Source organism: Microtus pennsylvanicus, chromosome 12, assembly GCF_037038515.1.
Source record: "Microtus pennsylvanicus isolate mMicPen1 chromosome 12, mMicPen1.hap1, whole genome shotgun sequence".
Lineage (NCBI taxonomy): Eukaryota > Metazoa > Chordata > Mammalia > Rodentia > Cricetidae > Microtus > Microtus pennsylvanicus.
In genome coordinates this window covers 65,465,959-65,483,621 of record NC_134590.1, presented here as the reverse complement: position 1 = coordinate 65,483,621, position 17,663 = coordinate 65,465,959, and the positions used below count along the sequence as shown (strand labels likewise).

The window sequence follows — 17,663 nt, the reverse complement described above, 5'->3', positions numbered from 1 at the left end:
AACATTTAGGGCTGGGCTGAAGTCCTAAGACTGTGGCAGGAAGAGGGGCCACAAGACGATCACCAACTTTAGTAGGATGGAAAACTGAGACCCCCAGATATCAGGCCCAGTTCCATCCCTTGTTCAGCCAGTTTCCCTGCCTGTAAACAAGGCAATTTCCATTACTCCATCAATTTCCCATTGCTCCCATAATGGTTACCAGAGACGAAAAAGACAAAGCTCAGCATAGTGACACAGGCCCTTAATCGCAGCACTTGGAAGGCAGAATTAGGCCGATCTCCCTGAGCTCAATACTGGCCTGGTTTACATAAGGGTTCAGGCTAGCCAGAGCTACATAGGAAGACACTGTCTCAAAAATAAATAAATAGACCCAGGAGGTCTCACCAACATGCTGCCTAAACACGACCTGAACTAGGCTGGTACTGACACTAACAGGCGTGCTAACGTGAAGAAGGAAAGCACACGGGAACCCATCCCTAACAAAGAGCCACAGACAATTAAGGATGAGAGTAGAAGACTGGGAGAAATAGTCTTCCCTGACAAGAGCTCATCTATTGGTTATCCAATACCAAATGATCAGCCCTGAAAACTATATATACAAGTAACATTATACTGACTGTGTAGGCTGTATTTATATAGTTAGGAATAAACACACACACGACTGCACATGAGGGACAACTAAAGAAGAGGCCATAGCCAGGCAGTGGTGGCACACACCTTTAATCCGAGCATTTGGGAGACAGAGGCAAGAGGAGCTCTGTGAGTTCAAAGCCAGCCTGATCTATAGATTGAGTTCTAGGACAGGCTCCAAAGATACACACAAACACCCTGTCTTGAGCTGGGCAATGGTGGTGCATGCCTTTAATCCCAGTACTCAGGAGGCAGAAGCAGGTGGATCTCTGAGTTCGAGGCCAGCTTGGTCTACAGAGTGAGTTCCAGGACAGCCAAGGATATTATATAGAGAAATTCTGTCTTGAAAAACAAAACAGAGGCCATAAATTTGAGTAAAGAGTGGGGGTGTGTGTGAGGGTTTGGAGGGAAGAAAGGAAAAGAGAAATGATGTAATTATATCATAACCTCAAAGACTAAAAGCTCTTTTTAAAATTAAAAAAGAGATAAATCTGATTTAAAAAAAGAAATAAAGCTTCCTTCCATCTGAATACATCTCCACACACATGAGGACCATTGGTTCAGTGCACAAAGCTCATCCAAGAGGAACAAAGTATGCTGGAAGTGCTGGCTTCTGTGGAATGTGCCACAATGACCCCTGGTGTTGAGGCTACCTACCAAAGCATTTTTCCAAGGCCATTTCTCAGAATGTTTGAGATAGATGAGCTCTATTTTCTCTGCAGGGAAACTGAGGTTTAGAAAGGCCAAGCAGCTGATGATATGATAGTTTACATAAACGAACCCAAAATTCTACCAAGGAACTTCTACAACTCATAAACACTCAGTAATGTAACAGGATTCAAGATTAACTCAAAAAAATCAGTAGCCCTCCTGTACACAGATGATAAATGGGCTGAGAAAGAAACCAGAGAAACATCACCCTTCACAATAGCCACAAATAGCATAAAATATCTCGAAGTAACTCTAACCAAACAAGTGGAAGACTTGTGTGACAAGAACTTTAAATCTTTGAAGAAAGAAATTGAAGAAGACACCAGAAAGTGGAAAAATCTTCCATGCTCTTGGGTAGGTAGAATTAACATAGTAAAAATGGCAATCTTACCAAAAGCAATCTACAGATTCAATGCAATATCCAGCAAAATTCTTCACAGACCTTGAAAGAACAGTACTCAACTTCATATGGAAAAGCAAAAAATCGGGGCTGGAGAGATGGCTCAGCGGTTAAGAGCATTGCCTGCTCTTCCAAAGGTCCTGAGTTCAATTCCCAGCAACCACATGGTGGCTCACAACCATCTGCAATGAGGTCTGGTGCCCTCTCCTGGCCTGCAGGCATACACACAGACAGAACATTGTATACATAATAAATAAATTAATTAATTAAAAGAAAAAAAGCAAAAAATCTAGGATAGCCAAAACAATCCTGTACAATGAAAGAATTTCTGGAGGCATCACAATCCCTGACTTCAAACTCCACTACAAAGCTACAGTATTGAAAACAGCCTGATATTGGCATAAAAACAGGCAGGAGGACCAATGGAACTGAATCGAAGACCTGGATATTAATTCACATACTTTTAAACACCTGATTTTTGACAAAAAGCAAAAAATATCACATGAAAAAATGAAAGCATATTTAACAAATGGTGCTGGTAAACTGGATATCAACATGTAGAAAAATGAAAATAGACCCATATCTATCACCATGCACAAAACTCAAGTCCAAATGGATCAAAGACCTCAACATAAAGCCAGCCACACTGAAAACCTCATAGAAGAGAAAGTGGGAAGTACACTTGAACACATTGGCACAGGAGATCACTTCCTAAATATAACCCCAGGAGCACAGATATTGAGAGAAACAATTAATAAATGGGACCTGCTGAAACTAAAAAGCTTCTGTAAAGCAAAGGACATAGTCAACAAGACAAAACGACAGCCTACAGAATGGGAAAAAATCTTCATCAACCCCACATTAGACAGAAGTCTGATCTCCAAAATACACAAAGAATTCAAGAAATTGGTCATCAAAAGAACAAATAATCCAATAAAGAATGGAGTACAGACCTAAACAGAGAACTTGCAACAGAGGAATCTAAAATGGCTGAAAGACACTTAAGGAAATGCTCAACATCCTTAGCCATCAGAGAAATGCAAATCAAAACAACTCTGAGATTCCATCTTACACCTTAAGAATGGCAAAGATCAAAAACACTGATGACAACTTATGCTGGAGAGGTTGTGGGGAAAAGGGAACACTCCTGCATTGCTAGTGGGAGTGCAAGCTGGTACAACCCCTTTGGATATCAGTGTGGTGATTTCTCAGAAAATTAGGAAACAACCTTCCTCAAGACCCAGCAATACCACTTTTGGATATATATCTAAAGAATGCTCAACCGTGCCACAAGGACATGTGCTCAACTATGTTCATAGCAATATTGTTTGTCATAGCATAAACACGGAACCTAAATGCTCCTCGACCAAAGAATGGATAAGAAAAATGTGGTACATTTACACAATGGAGTACTACACAGCAGAAAAAATAACAACATCTTGAAATTTGCAGGCAAATGGATGGAACTAGAAAACATCATTTTGAGTGAGGTAACCCAGATCCAGAAAGACAACTATCATATGTACTCACTCAAAGTGGTTTTAAAACATAAAGCAAAGAAAACCAGCCTACAAACCACAATTCCAGAGAACCTAGACAACAATGAGAACTCTAAGAGAGACATACATGGATCTAATCTATCTGGGAAGTAGAAAAAGTCAAGATATCCTGAGTAAATTGAGAGCATGGGGACCTTGGAAGGGGGTTGAAGGGGAGGGGAGAGGCAGGGAAGGGAGCAGAGAAAAATGTAGAACTCAATAAAAATCAACAACAACAACAAAAAAGACCAAGCAGCCTTCTCAAGGCCACACAGCTACTTAGTAACTCAGGGGAGACCAGGACTTGGGTCTTTTGAGCCCTGCTCAGAAGCCTTTGTTTGCACTGTGTTCCTAACCCAGTTATTTTATTTGAGCCTCACAAGCCTTTGCATAGCTGCACCTGTAACCACTTGTCTAATGTGCGGCTTCCCTGTTAGACTACAAGTCATTTGAAAGTAAGACTGGTTTCTATCTGGAAGCTGACACAGGGCTATACATATAGTAAATGCTGGATAAAAAGCAGGGAACTAGCCTGTGATTGAATTAGGAAACATGCTTAAGCCATAAACCACAGAAATCAATTGGAAAACTGGCACCAACACCCTCATACACCTGTGCTGAGTTAAGAGTACTTTCCCCATTCTGTAGCCTTATGCTTCCAGCCAGAATCTCTAATCTCTAAGACTGCCTCTCATAGACACTGTACTCACCTGTCCCAGCTAAGGCACCAGCTGGAAGAAAATCAAGATACTCCATGAAATCAGACTAACCCCTGGCTGTCATCCTCCTCCCCTTGATCAGTTTACACTAGGCCGAGAGCCAAGTCCCCTGTCCCAGCTGCCATGCTACCTTAAGGTAAGGATTTCTATGTCCCCAGACTCATTCCTAGCTCCTTGGAGAGAAGCTTGGCTCTCCTTGTAGCTTTTCATACCATCCAATTTGTTTACCAGGCAGCAACTATAAAGCTCAGTGTTACTCACCCTCCCGCCTCCTCCAGCCAGGTCAGCCAACTCTCTGTCCTGCTAGAGAGAGACAAAGAACCCCTTAATGTGCCCTGGGCATTCCAGCCAAGCTATGCACCTTGGGGATATGACAAAGGCAAATCTGCAGCAGCCCACTGCAAAGGCTCCGGAATAGGCCGTGTAAGAGGCCTTTCCACCTCTGTCACTCTCAGGGTTAGCCACAGTCCAAGCTCTAATGACTTGCCAGTCTCTTCCTCCCTCTTCCAAGTCCCACCATAGGTCCTTTGGCCTATCTTGGATTCTCATGACAATTTCATCACCTGTGATCCAGCTCCTCTTTCTGTCATCTTCAACAACCTCTGAGACACAGGAGGACTCAGGCTGGCATTCAAGGCTAACTTAACTGTCTGTCTAACCTCTTTTCCAGCCTAACCCTGCTTCTATCTTGCCTGCCACCACTGCTCTTAGCACATTATATACTTCTCAAAGAGCTGGCTTTTGGGTGGAATGTTGCACATAAGTCCTTTCCATCCAATGAAAAGACCCTGCTTGTCCCTTCTGAGTGCTGGGATCAAATGGCACTTCTTCATAGGCTCCTGCAGGCAAAGCTGCCGCTTCCTCCTGTAGATACTAAGAGTAGCTGCACACCTCAATTACAGCCTTTATCACTCAACATTGCAAAGATTTGTTTGTGGTTCTGTCTTTCAACCAGTCTGAATTCCTTGAGGGCAACAAGACAGAGATGTCTTGTTCAGTTCTTCATCCAATCACAGCATCTGGCAGAGCAAGCATTCAAGAGTGTCTGGGAAATAAGCTCACTGCTAAAGTGGCTAAGCTAGCAAAATGAAGCCTTTAGCTGGCTCCCCAGGCTCCCGCATGGGCTACCTCACTACCTAAGCAGAAATAAAGAGCTAATCTGTGCCGGCCTTTGCAGGGCTAGACAAGGAGTAGGGTAGTTTGGGGCAGGAGAGTTGGAAAAAGGAAGATGAAACAGAAACCCAAGCTGGAAGCTGCCCTAAAGTCCTGGCTAAGTGAGCTTTGAAGCAGGAGTTCTGGTTTGCCAGTGGGGCAGCCAGGCCAATTTTCTCCCTTTTAGGATTCCCCTCAAGGAACCCACCTGGAAGAAGAAAACTGGTCTGGCTGCTTCAGGATTTGTCATGTGATAAATTTGGGGCACTCTTTTCTGAGGTCTTCAGGTGCTTGTGTTCAGAATGGGCACTACCACCCCTTCAAGGGAAGTGAAGTTCACCTGATTAGGACTTTGTCTTGCCCATAGGGCAGGGCCTTACTATGACCTGAAAGGTGGGAACTACTCACCTTTAAAAGGGGAAAGAATATTACTGAGCACCTACTCTGTCCCAGGCTCTTTTCACACAGCAGTTCATTTAAACCTCACAGCAATCCCCAGAAGTCAGCACTAGCATAATCTTTTCATGGGTGAGACTCTGACGTTCAGAAATGAGGCGGCAAGTTCAAGGTCACACAGACAGCCAGACTTCAGAGGTTGTATTAGGAGAGGGCCAGAACTACCTTCTTCCCCGCATCCCGGTGTAAACAGACTGAGTGACTGAGCCTCAGTCAGGTATTGTTGTCCCCTACTCCCAGGTTCTGTTTCAGGCCAGATGCTGGGAAGACAAAACATCAAGCAGGCTCCACCGCTTATCTCTTTCCCACAGCTTAGAGTTTCTAGTGAGTGGACGGACACACAGGCACCTTCCCAGGACGGCAGCTGGTGAGCTGCCTCCTCCTTTAGCCTTTACCAAGTCAGATCTTGTCTGAGGCTCTAGAACAGTACCATTAAACGGGATTTTCCTTAGAGTCTGAGAAAAGGAAATGAGAAACAAATAAGAAGGCTCATGGTCAGGAGTCAAAGACTGTACACACATGTACAGTCGTATTCTTTCAAATGGATGACCCAGGGACCACTCACTGCCAGCCCCATGCTCTCCTGGGACCTGTACTAGCTCAAGAGAAGTGGAGAGTCTCAGCTTACACACTAAAAAAGGCAGTGGAGGCAGTATAGCAGAGGCAGGCTCTGGCTTGCCAGAAGGGCCCTGGCCCCACCTCAACAAAAACTGGCATAGACCAATCTGTAAGGATGCCAATTAAGTCAGTTCTATGACTTCCAAAGTCATTAGGCTGATATAATTGGCTAGAAGTAGAGGGAACCAAGGGATTAAAGAAGACAATACTGCTGTTCCAGATGTTTCTCCCTGAGCTCAGCTCAAATCACTTGCTCCCCTAACAGGAAGCCAAAGCCCACAGGATCCCAAAGAGTGTAACTCCTGACTCATCTGGCCTACATACTGAGCAGACTGAGGCAGGGTGGGAAGCTCCAGCCTCAGGCTAGTGCTGACAATCACTTGGAAAAAGGAGAGGAGGGTTAGGGATTTACCTCTCCAGCTACCAGGGATTTAATTTACGCCCTTTCCCCCTCCTGACCAACTTTCAGCTGCAGAAGGACCATCAGACAGGTCACTCTTTCCCCTCAAGAGACGGAAGGATAACGTCACTCCTCCCTTCCCACCCTTCCCTGCTCAGAACACCTGGTCTTCCTGGGATTTTACTGCCCAGCTAAGTCTTGGGTTAACCCAGAACTAATGCTGCCAGGGCCTCTGTCTGTGATTGTGCCACCCACAGGGTCATTCATGGGCTAGTTGCTTTCTTCCCTTTGGCTACTGCTCAAGAGAAGACAGGGAACAATTCAGTTCCACTAACGGTTCCCTCCAGAGCAGGCTGAATGACAAGATGGAAAAGTGCAACAGCACAGGGAACTCTGGTTCAGGCCAGACGGAAAAAGCAGGGCTAATACTTGTTTCACATTCATCTGTACGACAGTGGCCACCTCTAAGTTCACGTCTAGTTTTCTGACTTGGTACATCTATCAGTACAGCATTTAATTAATACATATGTAGCATTTATTCCACCGCAGACCTGAGGAGAGAAAGAGGTGAACAAGGCTGGTTGGTCCAGTCCTAAACCAATTAGACTAATGACAACACACTCTTTTCCTTTCTGGCCATTCCTGTTAGCCTCCTACACTGTCAAGAGTGTAAGGAGTGCAGAGGAAGCAAGGAAAGGTGATGGCAGGCAGATTCCTGTGAGTTATCTTCAGTTTTACCTGCCTGCCTGCCTGCCTGCCTGCCTGCCAACCGATTTCCTACTGGGGATGAAGGGCCACAGTTATGGATGGTGAAGCCGATCCTGACCTTGGATTCTAACATCCTGGATCCAAATTCTAGTTCTGCTGTAATATGCTAAGTGAAACTTAAGCATATTAAGCAAGTTTTTGCTTCTCTAGCATGTTTTATCTTCTGGACACAGGCTATACTGGACAATCTTCTTAAGATCCATTGCAGCTTAGCCTACAATTTTATTATATCCTTTAGGCCAAAATGCAACAGACATCAGAATGAGGAAGCCTCTGAATTCTTTCCCATTCCCACAGCCCTTGGCAACTACCAAAACTAACCTATATTGAGACAACCTTTGACCCAGAGTGTCTGAAATGGACCTTTAATCTGGAGACAGAGTCCCCATCACCTCCACTGCAGGACATTTGTGCTAATGTTTCACTTCTCTGGGATGGCACATGGACTCCTAGCCCTCAACCACGAGACTAGGTTCAGGGCGGTCACCCTGAAACTTCCCACAACTTCCCCTCTATGGCCTTGGGCAGGGACTTACTTTTGGCTTTTTTAGAACCACAGTATAAACTAAACAAGGAAGATCCAAGCTTTCTGATTCCAGAGATCTTGCTAACCGACAAGCTGAAGGGAGACAGGCAGGGAGACAGAAGTAGATAGGGGCTTTCATTCAGCCGTGGCCTCCCAGACACTGGAGATGTGGAAGGCATCTGCAGAGTCACATCCCAGGTTTGTAGTCGGAGGGTGGAGAAGATAGACATCTGGCTGCCTGGTTAGGGATGAGAGCCAAAGGGAGGTGCTCCCGTTGGGCGACTCTTCCCACAAATACCAGAGGTACGCCCTCATTTTTCTCTTCATTTCTCAGACCCTTAGAAGGAGAAAGAAAGCTATTTCTTTGGCTATTACTTGTGCCAGGCAGAGTGCTGGGTGATTTCATGTATTCGATTCTCATTTTTCTCAGTAGCATTGGATTAATTTTACCCTTGAATAAACAGGTTAGGGATTCAAGATCTGCCCAAGGTCACACAAGTATGACCCCTAAGTCTGGCCCTTTTTCACTTTATGCATCGCCCTGTACCCTGAAATCTGGTTAAATGCCCAACAGGCATGGAAGAAGAATTCTCATGCTTTACAATGTATCAGCAAATCTAAGCTGTTGCTTCCAAGACTCCACAAATAAAACTGAATCCCTTCCTACCCCAAGACCTCACCACCCTAGGCGCCTGATCCCTGATGCCTGTGCCCTAAATACACTCTACACGACGCTCACACCAAGGAAACTAGGACGGAGTCAGGGTGAAGGGTGAGAATCAGGGGTTCTCCTCGTTTTGGACTGGAAGAGGCTTAGCTTAATGTGAGCAAGTCTGGAGGGGGTGGGGGAGACAGATCCAGTGGGTGGGAGGAAACTCCTTCTAGGGCAGAAGCCTGGATTTGTAAGATTCTCCTCCTGTAGGAGGAGGAGGCCTGGGGAATAAGACTCTTGGAGGGGAGGGGAGTTGTGATAATATGGAACTGACATTTATATGGGACAGCTTTACAGAATGGGTTTCTTAAGATAGTGAAGTACTTCTGTAAATCCCAGGAATAGCTGGGGACACCTAGTCAGAAGAGGGGGAGGGTATATTCTGGAGTAAAGGCTCTCCTGGTGACGGTCTCTAGAAACTGGGAAGCACACTCACTATGGGAGGAGGCTTGTCAGCTCTCTGTATGGCACTAGTCTCACACTACAGGCCAACTGGGATATAAGTGGGATCTAGAGGCCATCTTCCTGAGGGGCCCACCACATTAGACTCTCAAGTCTCTAGAGGACTGACTTCCAGGGGTTCTGTGGGGCAGACGGCTCTATAGTCCAGCATGCTCATCTTGGAGGGAAGGCACTACTCCACTGTCTCACCTTTTCCTAATGGTCAATGGGGTGCCTGGGTGCTCAAGGGTGGGGTGCCCCATGAGTGGGGATCCTGCTGTGTCCCTCCTTCTCCTGCCCTAGATCTGGAGCTGGGAAGAAAGTATGCATGCACACAGCAGCCTGGGAGTCTGCTGGCTGGCTCCTATGGTGATGACGCTGACAGGGAGTCCTAGTGCTGAGGGGCTGTCACCCTAAAATTACTAGGAAGGGGGAGTGTCTGCTCACCTGTTGCCTGTGACAATGGACAAAGATGCATTTTGGCAGAAGGTTTGTGTGTGAGAGAGAAACAGACACTCTTTGACCTTTCCATGATGGAAAGAAACTGTAGGTGATAAGACGGGTCTGAGAGTGAGCTGGCCAGTGTCAACGCGTCTACGTATCGTGATATAAGGTTAGTGTGACCTGGGGTGGGGCCAGTCGGGAGTCCTGAAGTCGACCTAAGATTTCCTGGGATGGGGATTCTGAGGGGGTGAGACAAGGATTCTGTGGGGTAAGGGAGAGGTGAAGAACAGCTATGGAGAAAGTATGGGACAGCCATCTGTGCGCATGTCAGGGGGTGGCAAAGTCAATCAGCCTAAAGACCAGGGTGACCTAGTGTGAGTCTAGTGGTGTTGGTGGCTATCCCCCAGTCGCGAGGGCAATGTGAGTCCCTTGGAGGGAGCAGATCATTCGATCAGGGGGTTACCGGCGTGGGGACCGGGAGGAAGGGGGTGGCCTGTCTGTCCGACGTAGGTAGGAAGTAGACTCCGCTTGGGGCGGGTCCGTGGGGATGGGGCAGTGAAGACACGTTGGTGGGTCAGGCCCACGCCTGCGCTGGTCCCGCGCCCGGCCCAGACCCCAGCTCTACTCACGCGCCCTCGGCGCCCTGCGAACCCACGATGAAGCCGAACTTGTCGATGCGACGCTCGGCGAAGCCGTTGGCCTCCGAGTCGGAGCCGACAGAGCTGAGCTCGTCGGCGGTGGCGGCATCGGGGCCCTGGGCCAGGCTCTCCCGGGTCCCGGACAGGCTCCCGCCCGCTGCGGGCGCGCGCGGCCCATTCTCTCTGCTGCTCTTCGCCATCCCGGCCGCGCCCGCCACCAGAGCGCCAGCGGCCACCTCAGCCGCTCGGCCTCTGCCGACGCTGCCGACGCCCCGCCCACGCACCGCGCCCATTGGCTGCCGAAAAGCTGGGGGCGGATCCCCAGGGAGCTCCCACCACGCGCCCAATGGGTGCCGAGGGGCCCGGGCCCCGCCCCTCTTCCAGGCTGGCGCCAACTGGACCGACGTGAGGGGGCGGGACAACCATGACCACGGACCCTCCTTCCTTGGCTGCCAATCACACAAACTCACCTGGACGAGCTCTTCTGGCTTTTCCGGGTTGGCCCGCCGCTGGCGTGTCACCTGCTGCGGCTCTCGGGACAAAGGCCCAGGGCTTCCCCGGAGGTCCCGCCCGCCTCTGCCTCTTTGGGCCCGGTCCTTGCGAAACAGGGTCGCGGGTGGGGCTGCTTCACCCGTTCATTTACAATGATCAGAAGCTAGTGGGTTTAGGTATCTGAATCACCTTGCTGCTGTTTAGGGGCGTTTAAATTAACTCTTGGGAGACGCTATAAAAATAATACAGAGCAGGGCGGTGGTGGTGCACGCCTTTAATCCCAGCACTCAGGAGGCGGAGGCAGGTGGATCTGAGTTCGAGGCCAGCCTGGTCTACAAAAGCTAGTTCCAGGACAGGCTCCAAAGCTACAGAGAAACCCTGTCTCAAAAAAAGAAAAAAATACCGAGCCGGGAGTGGTGGCGCACGCCTTTAATCCCAGTACTCGAGAAGAGGCAGAGGCAGGCGGATCTCTCTGAGTTAGAGGCTAGCCTGGTCTACAAAGTGAGTTCCATCCAGAACAGAGAAACCGTCTGGGGGGGGGGGGGGGGACAACAAAAACAAACCTGACCTAAGCTCTACTTTCCCTTGTAATCTTTTTCCTTCCCAACACCTTTTTTGGTGAAGGTTGATTTGTATTGTTTTGAGATAGGGTCTCCAGACCCTATGTAGCCCAGGGCCCTCCCTAGTCTCCCAAGTGCTTGGATTACAGGTGTGGGCCACCATGCCCGGCTCCCCTAATGATTTTATTGAGATACGACTAATATACCCCAAAACTGTTTAAAGTGTAGTTTCTAGATTTGAATTCCATCACCCTATCCACTCATCCACACATGCACCAATAAATATAAATTAATGCATGCCTATAATCTCAGCACTCAGTAAACTAAAACATGATGAGTTTCTGGGCCTACTTGGCTACAAAGGCCTTAATGCAAATAAATAGTACAATACCATGGTTCTTTAGCATCCTTAGAGTTATGCAAACACTGCAATCCAATTTTCCAACATTTTTATTGTCCAAAGAAATTACTATTCAATAATGGTCACTCTCAGTCTTCCTCGCCATCTCTGGCAACCACTACTCTACTTTGTGCCTACAGATTTGCTCTTTCTAGACATCACAATTATCTGTGGCTAGCCATCATTTTGTGTGTCCAGTTTTCTTTCTTTTTTTTTTTTTTTTTTTTTGCTTTTTCGAGACAGGGTTTCTCTGTGGTTTTGGAGCCTGTCCTGGAACTAGCTCTGTAGACCAGGCTGGTCTCGAACTCACAGAGATCCGCCTGCCTCTGCCTCCCAAGTGCTGGGATTAAAGGCGTGCGCCACCACCGCCCGGCGTGTGTCCAGTTTTCTAAGAGAGGGTTTTGTCTTATGATAGCCTTAAGCTTTCTTTTTGTTGCTTCTAAGATACATCTATATTTGAGTGCTTCTTAGTGCTTTAGTCTTTTCATGGCTGAAATTATACTCATTGTATGGACATACCATATTTATACAGTATTCATCAGTGAGAGTCATTTGATTCTTTTTCTATTTGGAATAATGTTGTTTTATCAGGGAACATATTTCATTTTCCCTAGAACTTCCTAGGAGTGGAATTTCTAGGTTTTAATGGTAACTCTGGCTAAACTTTAAAAAAATAATCTCAGTACTCAAGCGGCATAATTCTGCGAGTTTGATCCCAGTCTGGTCTATAGTGTGGGTTCCAGGACTGCCAGGGCTACATGGAAAAACCCTGTCTTGGGAAAACCAAAAACAATAAGTAGTGTGTATGCATGTGCTCATGCATGGCATATGTGCAAAAGTCAGAGACAATTATGAAGAGTCATTTTCCTTCTTCTACCTCATGGATTCTGGGTATCAAACGTAGGTCATCAGGCATGGGCCTTTACCTGCTGAACTATCATGACAGCCTGTTTAACCTTTTTGAGTAACTGGTAAATTGCTTTCTAAATTGGTTATGCCATCTCTTGTAATCTTTTAGTGATTTTATTATGCATGTTCTACTCTACTGGTAGGTAAATTAAGGCTCTAAGAAGTAGTTAAGTTGCATAGGGTCCCAGACTAGTTTGACAGTCTCAGATATGACCTGTTCTCACAATATGCTTGTATTTGAAGGATTGGGCCAATTAAACTTCTATGGACTTAACCTCAGCATCCAACTTCCAGCCCTAGAGATCATCAACTCTTAGAATGGTTCCTCATCCATCTAGTATTCTATGGTTTTCCACAGTGCCATTTGACACTCTAACAACTAAGGAGGGAGATAGTCTGAGCTACCAGGGTCTGAAACAAGCTCCAAAAAAGGGGTTTAGCCTAGAGTGAGTGACTCACCAGCCATTTTCTTGATGCCACATGGCCAGAAATTCTTAGAGACCTGTAGTCTGCATTCCATTTGCTTTCAGTTTTCCACAAAAAACAGCAACATGCAGACATGGGAGCAGGCAAAGGCCATTTTGCTCTTAAACCCTATCTGGGAAGGCATTCCTCCTTTCCAATGGCTGAACACAGCTCCCATGAGGCAGAGTGGGTCTATTCCAGGGAAGGAGGAACCAGATATATCCACTTTGACCTAACAATGCTGGTCCTAAGATTCTTTCCAAAACATGCTACCATTCTGTCCTGTAATGTACCTGACAAAAGCAACCAGGGAGAGATGTTCATTCATTTGGGACACACAGCTTAAGAGTCCAGTCCATTATCATGGTGAGGTAGCTCTACTTGTTCGAGACAAGTCTCACCATGTAACCCTTGGGATACAAGGTATGTGCCACCAGCTCCTTTGTCTTTTTCCGTTTTATTTAGTACTGGACATCAGCCCATGGAATGGTGCCCTTCACGTTCACAATTGGTCTTCCTCCCTCTTCAGTTCAACCTTTCTGGAAACCTCACAGACATGACCACAGGTGTCTCCTAACTCCAAATCAAGTTGACAGTGACACAGATACCCAGAGATCTCAGAACAAGGATACCTGTCTTTTAGAAACATGACAGACTGTAGTTGATGACTTAATTCTGAGGCTTTTTCTTCTTTTGAGCCAGGGTCTATGTTACCTAGGCTGGCCTCCAACTCCAGGGCTCAAGCAATTGCCCTGCCTATCCAAGTTCAAGTAGTTGGGACCAGGTAGGCACTACCATGCCTGGCTTCTTTTAGACCATTTCTTCATTAGTAAAATGGAATACTGGAAAGAAGCAAAAACAAATGCTTAATTATTTTGAGATTGTAGTGTGACATGTTCTTAAGCACTTGCTTAAGGAAAATTCCCAGTAACAATGGGCAGAGGTGACAGAACTCATCAATTTCATGAGTCCACTATAGCCTACAGCTATAGCACTGAAGTTAACAGCTTAATCCAAAGCATGTGGGTTGCTTCACGCCTGTCCTAAATTACCATGTGTCCTTGTGTAAATTTATTTAACTTTAAGAACACCATTTTTCCTCTTCTGAAAAAATGGGAATGTTATTAATTACTTGGTGAGCCAGTGTGCTTTGATTCTAAAGCCTTCAGAACAAAGCAGGCTCACTGTTAGCTTATGCGTGTCTGGGTGTATATGCACACAAATGCATGTGGGTGCGAGTGAAAATCCAGATGTTCTTGTAAAATGTCTTCCTCAATTATACCCCACCTTATTTTCTCAAATAGTCTCTCAATGAACTCACCAGTTCAGTTAGATTGGCTGGCCAGTCAGCTCCAGGAACTGTCCTGTTTCTGCCTTCCTAGTGTAGACAACATGGTGGAGATTGTTTTATGTGGTGTAGGGACCTTAACTAACTCAGGTTCTCAAGCTTATTTGGTAAGTGCTCTCCCAACTGAACCATCGCTCTACCTCCCAATGTTAATTTCTTTAATGCCAGAGCATTGTCAAAATTTTTTTTGCTTTTGTTTTCTGGAGATAGGATTTCTCCTGAAACTCGCTTTATAGACCAGGGTGACCTCAAACTCACATGGATCCACATGCCTTTACCTCCCAAGTACTGGGAGCACCACCACCACTCGGTTAAGTTTTTTGTTTTTGTTTTAAAATGCCTTTAAAATTTATGTCTGTGTATACAGGTGCCCCCTCAGGTCAGCTGGAGTAATCGGCAATTGTGACCAACGTGGGAAGGATGATGGGAACTAATCTAGGATCCTCTGAAAGAGCAGCCATCTTCAAGCACTGTATGACTGTAGTGAATGGGGCTGGCTGTTCCATGGCTGTTGCACCCATGAACTCACAGCACAAGGCCTGCTGGAAACTGGGGCCTACCAATATTCCATCATGGATGGGGAAGGACGGTTTTAAGGTCCCACCCTCCCTGAGGATCTAGAGGCAGTTAACAGTTGTTTGGGTAGAAAGGAATAGTCTTTAGTGGTATAGCCACTGTTACGTTGTTGCCCTTGATCAAATACACAACCTTAATTAAATGCAGTGACATACACACACAAACATGAGAGGAAACTTGTTGGGAAGAGTGTTTGCTGGGAGGAGGAGAGAATAATGATAATGGAGGGCATATGACCAAAGCATACACACACATATATTTTGGTTTTCGAGATAGGATTTCTCTGAGTAAAAATGCTGGCTATCCTGGAGACCAGGTTCGTTGGCCTCAAACTCATAGATCTGCCTGCCTCTGCCTCCTGAGTGCTGAGATTAAAGGAGTGTGTCACCACACCTATTTTACATTTTTTTTTTCATTTTTTAAATGAAATTAAAAAGCAAAACTTTAAAAACTCAAAAAAAAAAAAGTAAGCACTTTTTAAACTTGCAATGTTGTAGAATGTGCAGTGCCAGCAAACAACATTCGTCTACGGCCAGCCACCAAAGGTCACAAGGCTCTGTGGTCAATGAGCCTCCAATGAATGTGAGCCAGGACAGGCTTTCATTCAGGAGTTCTGGGAACTGTGAACTCCATGGCGTATGGATCAAAGGGCCCATTCACTTGCATTCTTCCCAGCCCCATTCCTGGCCCCTTGTCATAGCCTCAGCTACAGAGAGGCACTGTGGGGTCTGCCAGTCTGCAGAGGCATATGTCTTGACACCATGCCATGTCCCTAATACCAAAAGGGAGCTCTTGGGCATGGGTGCCCTCCCCTCCTGGAAATCCCTCCAGAGGATTTCTACTGCTGCCCAATTAGTGTCTAGCAGCGAGTCTGCTTTCAGGTCCCTAATCAGAAAAGCCTACCAGCAAGTCGAATTTTGCACTAGTCCTGAGGGACAACCTTGGGACAACCAGGAGAATGGCAAATGTCACACAGGGTACAGAATGGCATGGCATCAACAAGGTTGAATGTGAGGAATTTGTGCTGAAGCCAAGTTTCTAGCCCTGCCAAGGAGCTTCCTAAGCTTAGGTTGAGAGAGGAAAGGTTGAGCTACAGTGAGGACTAGAGCACTGCTTCCATGATCATGAAAGCACTTTCCTCTCTCACACCTGAATCATAGCAAATGAAAAGGTACCAAGAACTCTTAGTTCTGAGCATGTATAATCCTCAAAATAAAACCAGCTTTGTTTACATCATCAACAGGCTCTCATCTCCCTCCCTCTGAATACTTACAGCAGCGCCTATGCCTCTGCAATAGCACAATTCCAAAAATAATAACCTATACCAGCACCTCACTCTGTGACCAAGACTGAGGCAAATGTTTCGCCCATACTCTTCATCTGAAACATGTGATTATGGGCATGTGACTTGCCTTTGGTACCTCAAACAAGAAAAAACACATAAGGACTGCCGCACAAGTGCTTGAACAGAATGCAGTGTCAGGTCTAACAGCTTCCGACTTTAATCCCAGCACTTGAGAGGAAGCGGCAGGCTGATTTCTATACATTCAAAATCAACCCGGTCTATATAGCAAGTTCCAGGACAGTTGTCTCAAAACAAAACAAAAACAAACAAAAAACCCAACAACAACAAAAATAAAGCAGCAAACTAAATAAAAGGCCCTTAGATATGCCCACAGACATGGCATAATTAACAACACACATCCTAAAGAACAACCTGTGTTCACACTAGATGAAACACTACCTAAAAATCACTGTGCCGGGGGCTGGAGAGATGGCTCAGTGGTTAAGAGCATTGCCTGCTCTTCCAAAGGTCCTGAGTTCAATTCCCAGCAACCACATGGTGGCTCACAACCATCTGTAAAGAGGTCTGGCACCCTCTTCTGGCCTTTAGGCATATACACAGACAGAAGATTGTATACATAATAAACAAATAAATAAATATTTAAAAAAAAATCACTGTGCCAATCAGTGGATGGGTGATTCCAGGTCTGAAAGAAACTACTATACCAGGTACTGTGGTCCTTGTGCTGTGAGATTCTGCATGCTAGAGGGTCCCAAATATAAAATGTGTCTATGTAAAAGTGTGCCATTGTAAACACGTGGAGACAACTATAGGCATCAGGCCTTGCTTTCCATCTGGCTTTAGAGAGGGTCTCTCTTGTTCACTGGCCTGCTTCAGATGGTTCTGGCTCAGTCTTCCACCTCCCAGTGCACAGAGGTTACAGCAGCTTACGCGGATTCTTGTGCCATAAGCACTTTACTTACCTGATGTGGGATTTCCCTCTGAATGCTGTGATTACCACTGATAAATAAAGGAATTGCTTTGGGCTATAGCAGAGCTATAGGGAAACAGAGCTAGGTGGGGAAAACAGAACTAAGTTCAATGCTGAGAGAGAGAAGGAGGAGTCAGGGAGAAGCCACGTAACCCCACTAGAGACAGATACCAGAATTTTAACCAGTAAGCCTCAGCCACGTGGCAATACACAGATTAATAAAAAAGGATTAAATTAATATGTAAGAGTCATCCATCCAATAAGAAGCTAGAGCTAACGGGCCAAGCAGTGATTTAATTAATATAGTTTCTGTGTGATTATTTCGGTTCTGGGTTGCTGGGACGAAGAAGCAGAGAGCAGCTGGGAACCAACAAGCAGCCTCCCTCTAACACTCACCAAGCCACTTCCCCAGCCCATAGTTTTTCAGAAGAAAGACTAATTGACGGCAGCAAAAATTTACACCCAAACACCACGACTACTGAGA

At 46.1% G+C, this 17,663-nt stretch overlaps 1 protein-coding gene across 1 annotated transcript in view; it reads right to left on the bottom strand.

Moving 5' to 3' along the window:
• The window catches only part of Tbc1d10a (TBC1 domain family member 10A), a 34,061-nt gene extending 23,642 nt beyond the window's left edge, over positions 1-10,419 (bottom strand). Inside the window, exon 1 of the mRNA XM_075944117.1 lies at positions 10,145-10,419. Coding sequence (XP_075800232.1) covers positions 10,145-10,353 — 209 coding nt within the window. The 5' untranslated portion in view covers positions 10,354-10,419. The remainder of the gene's footprint in view (positions 1-10,144) is intronic.
• Between the last annotated feature and the right edge of the window lie 7,244 nt (positions 10,420-17,663).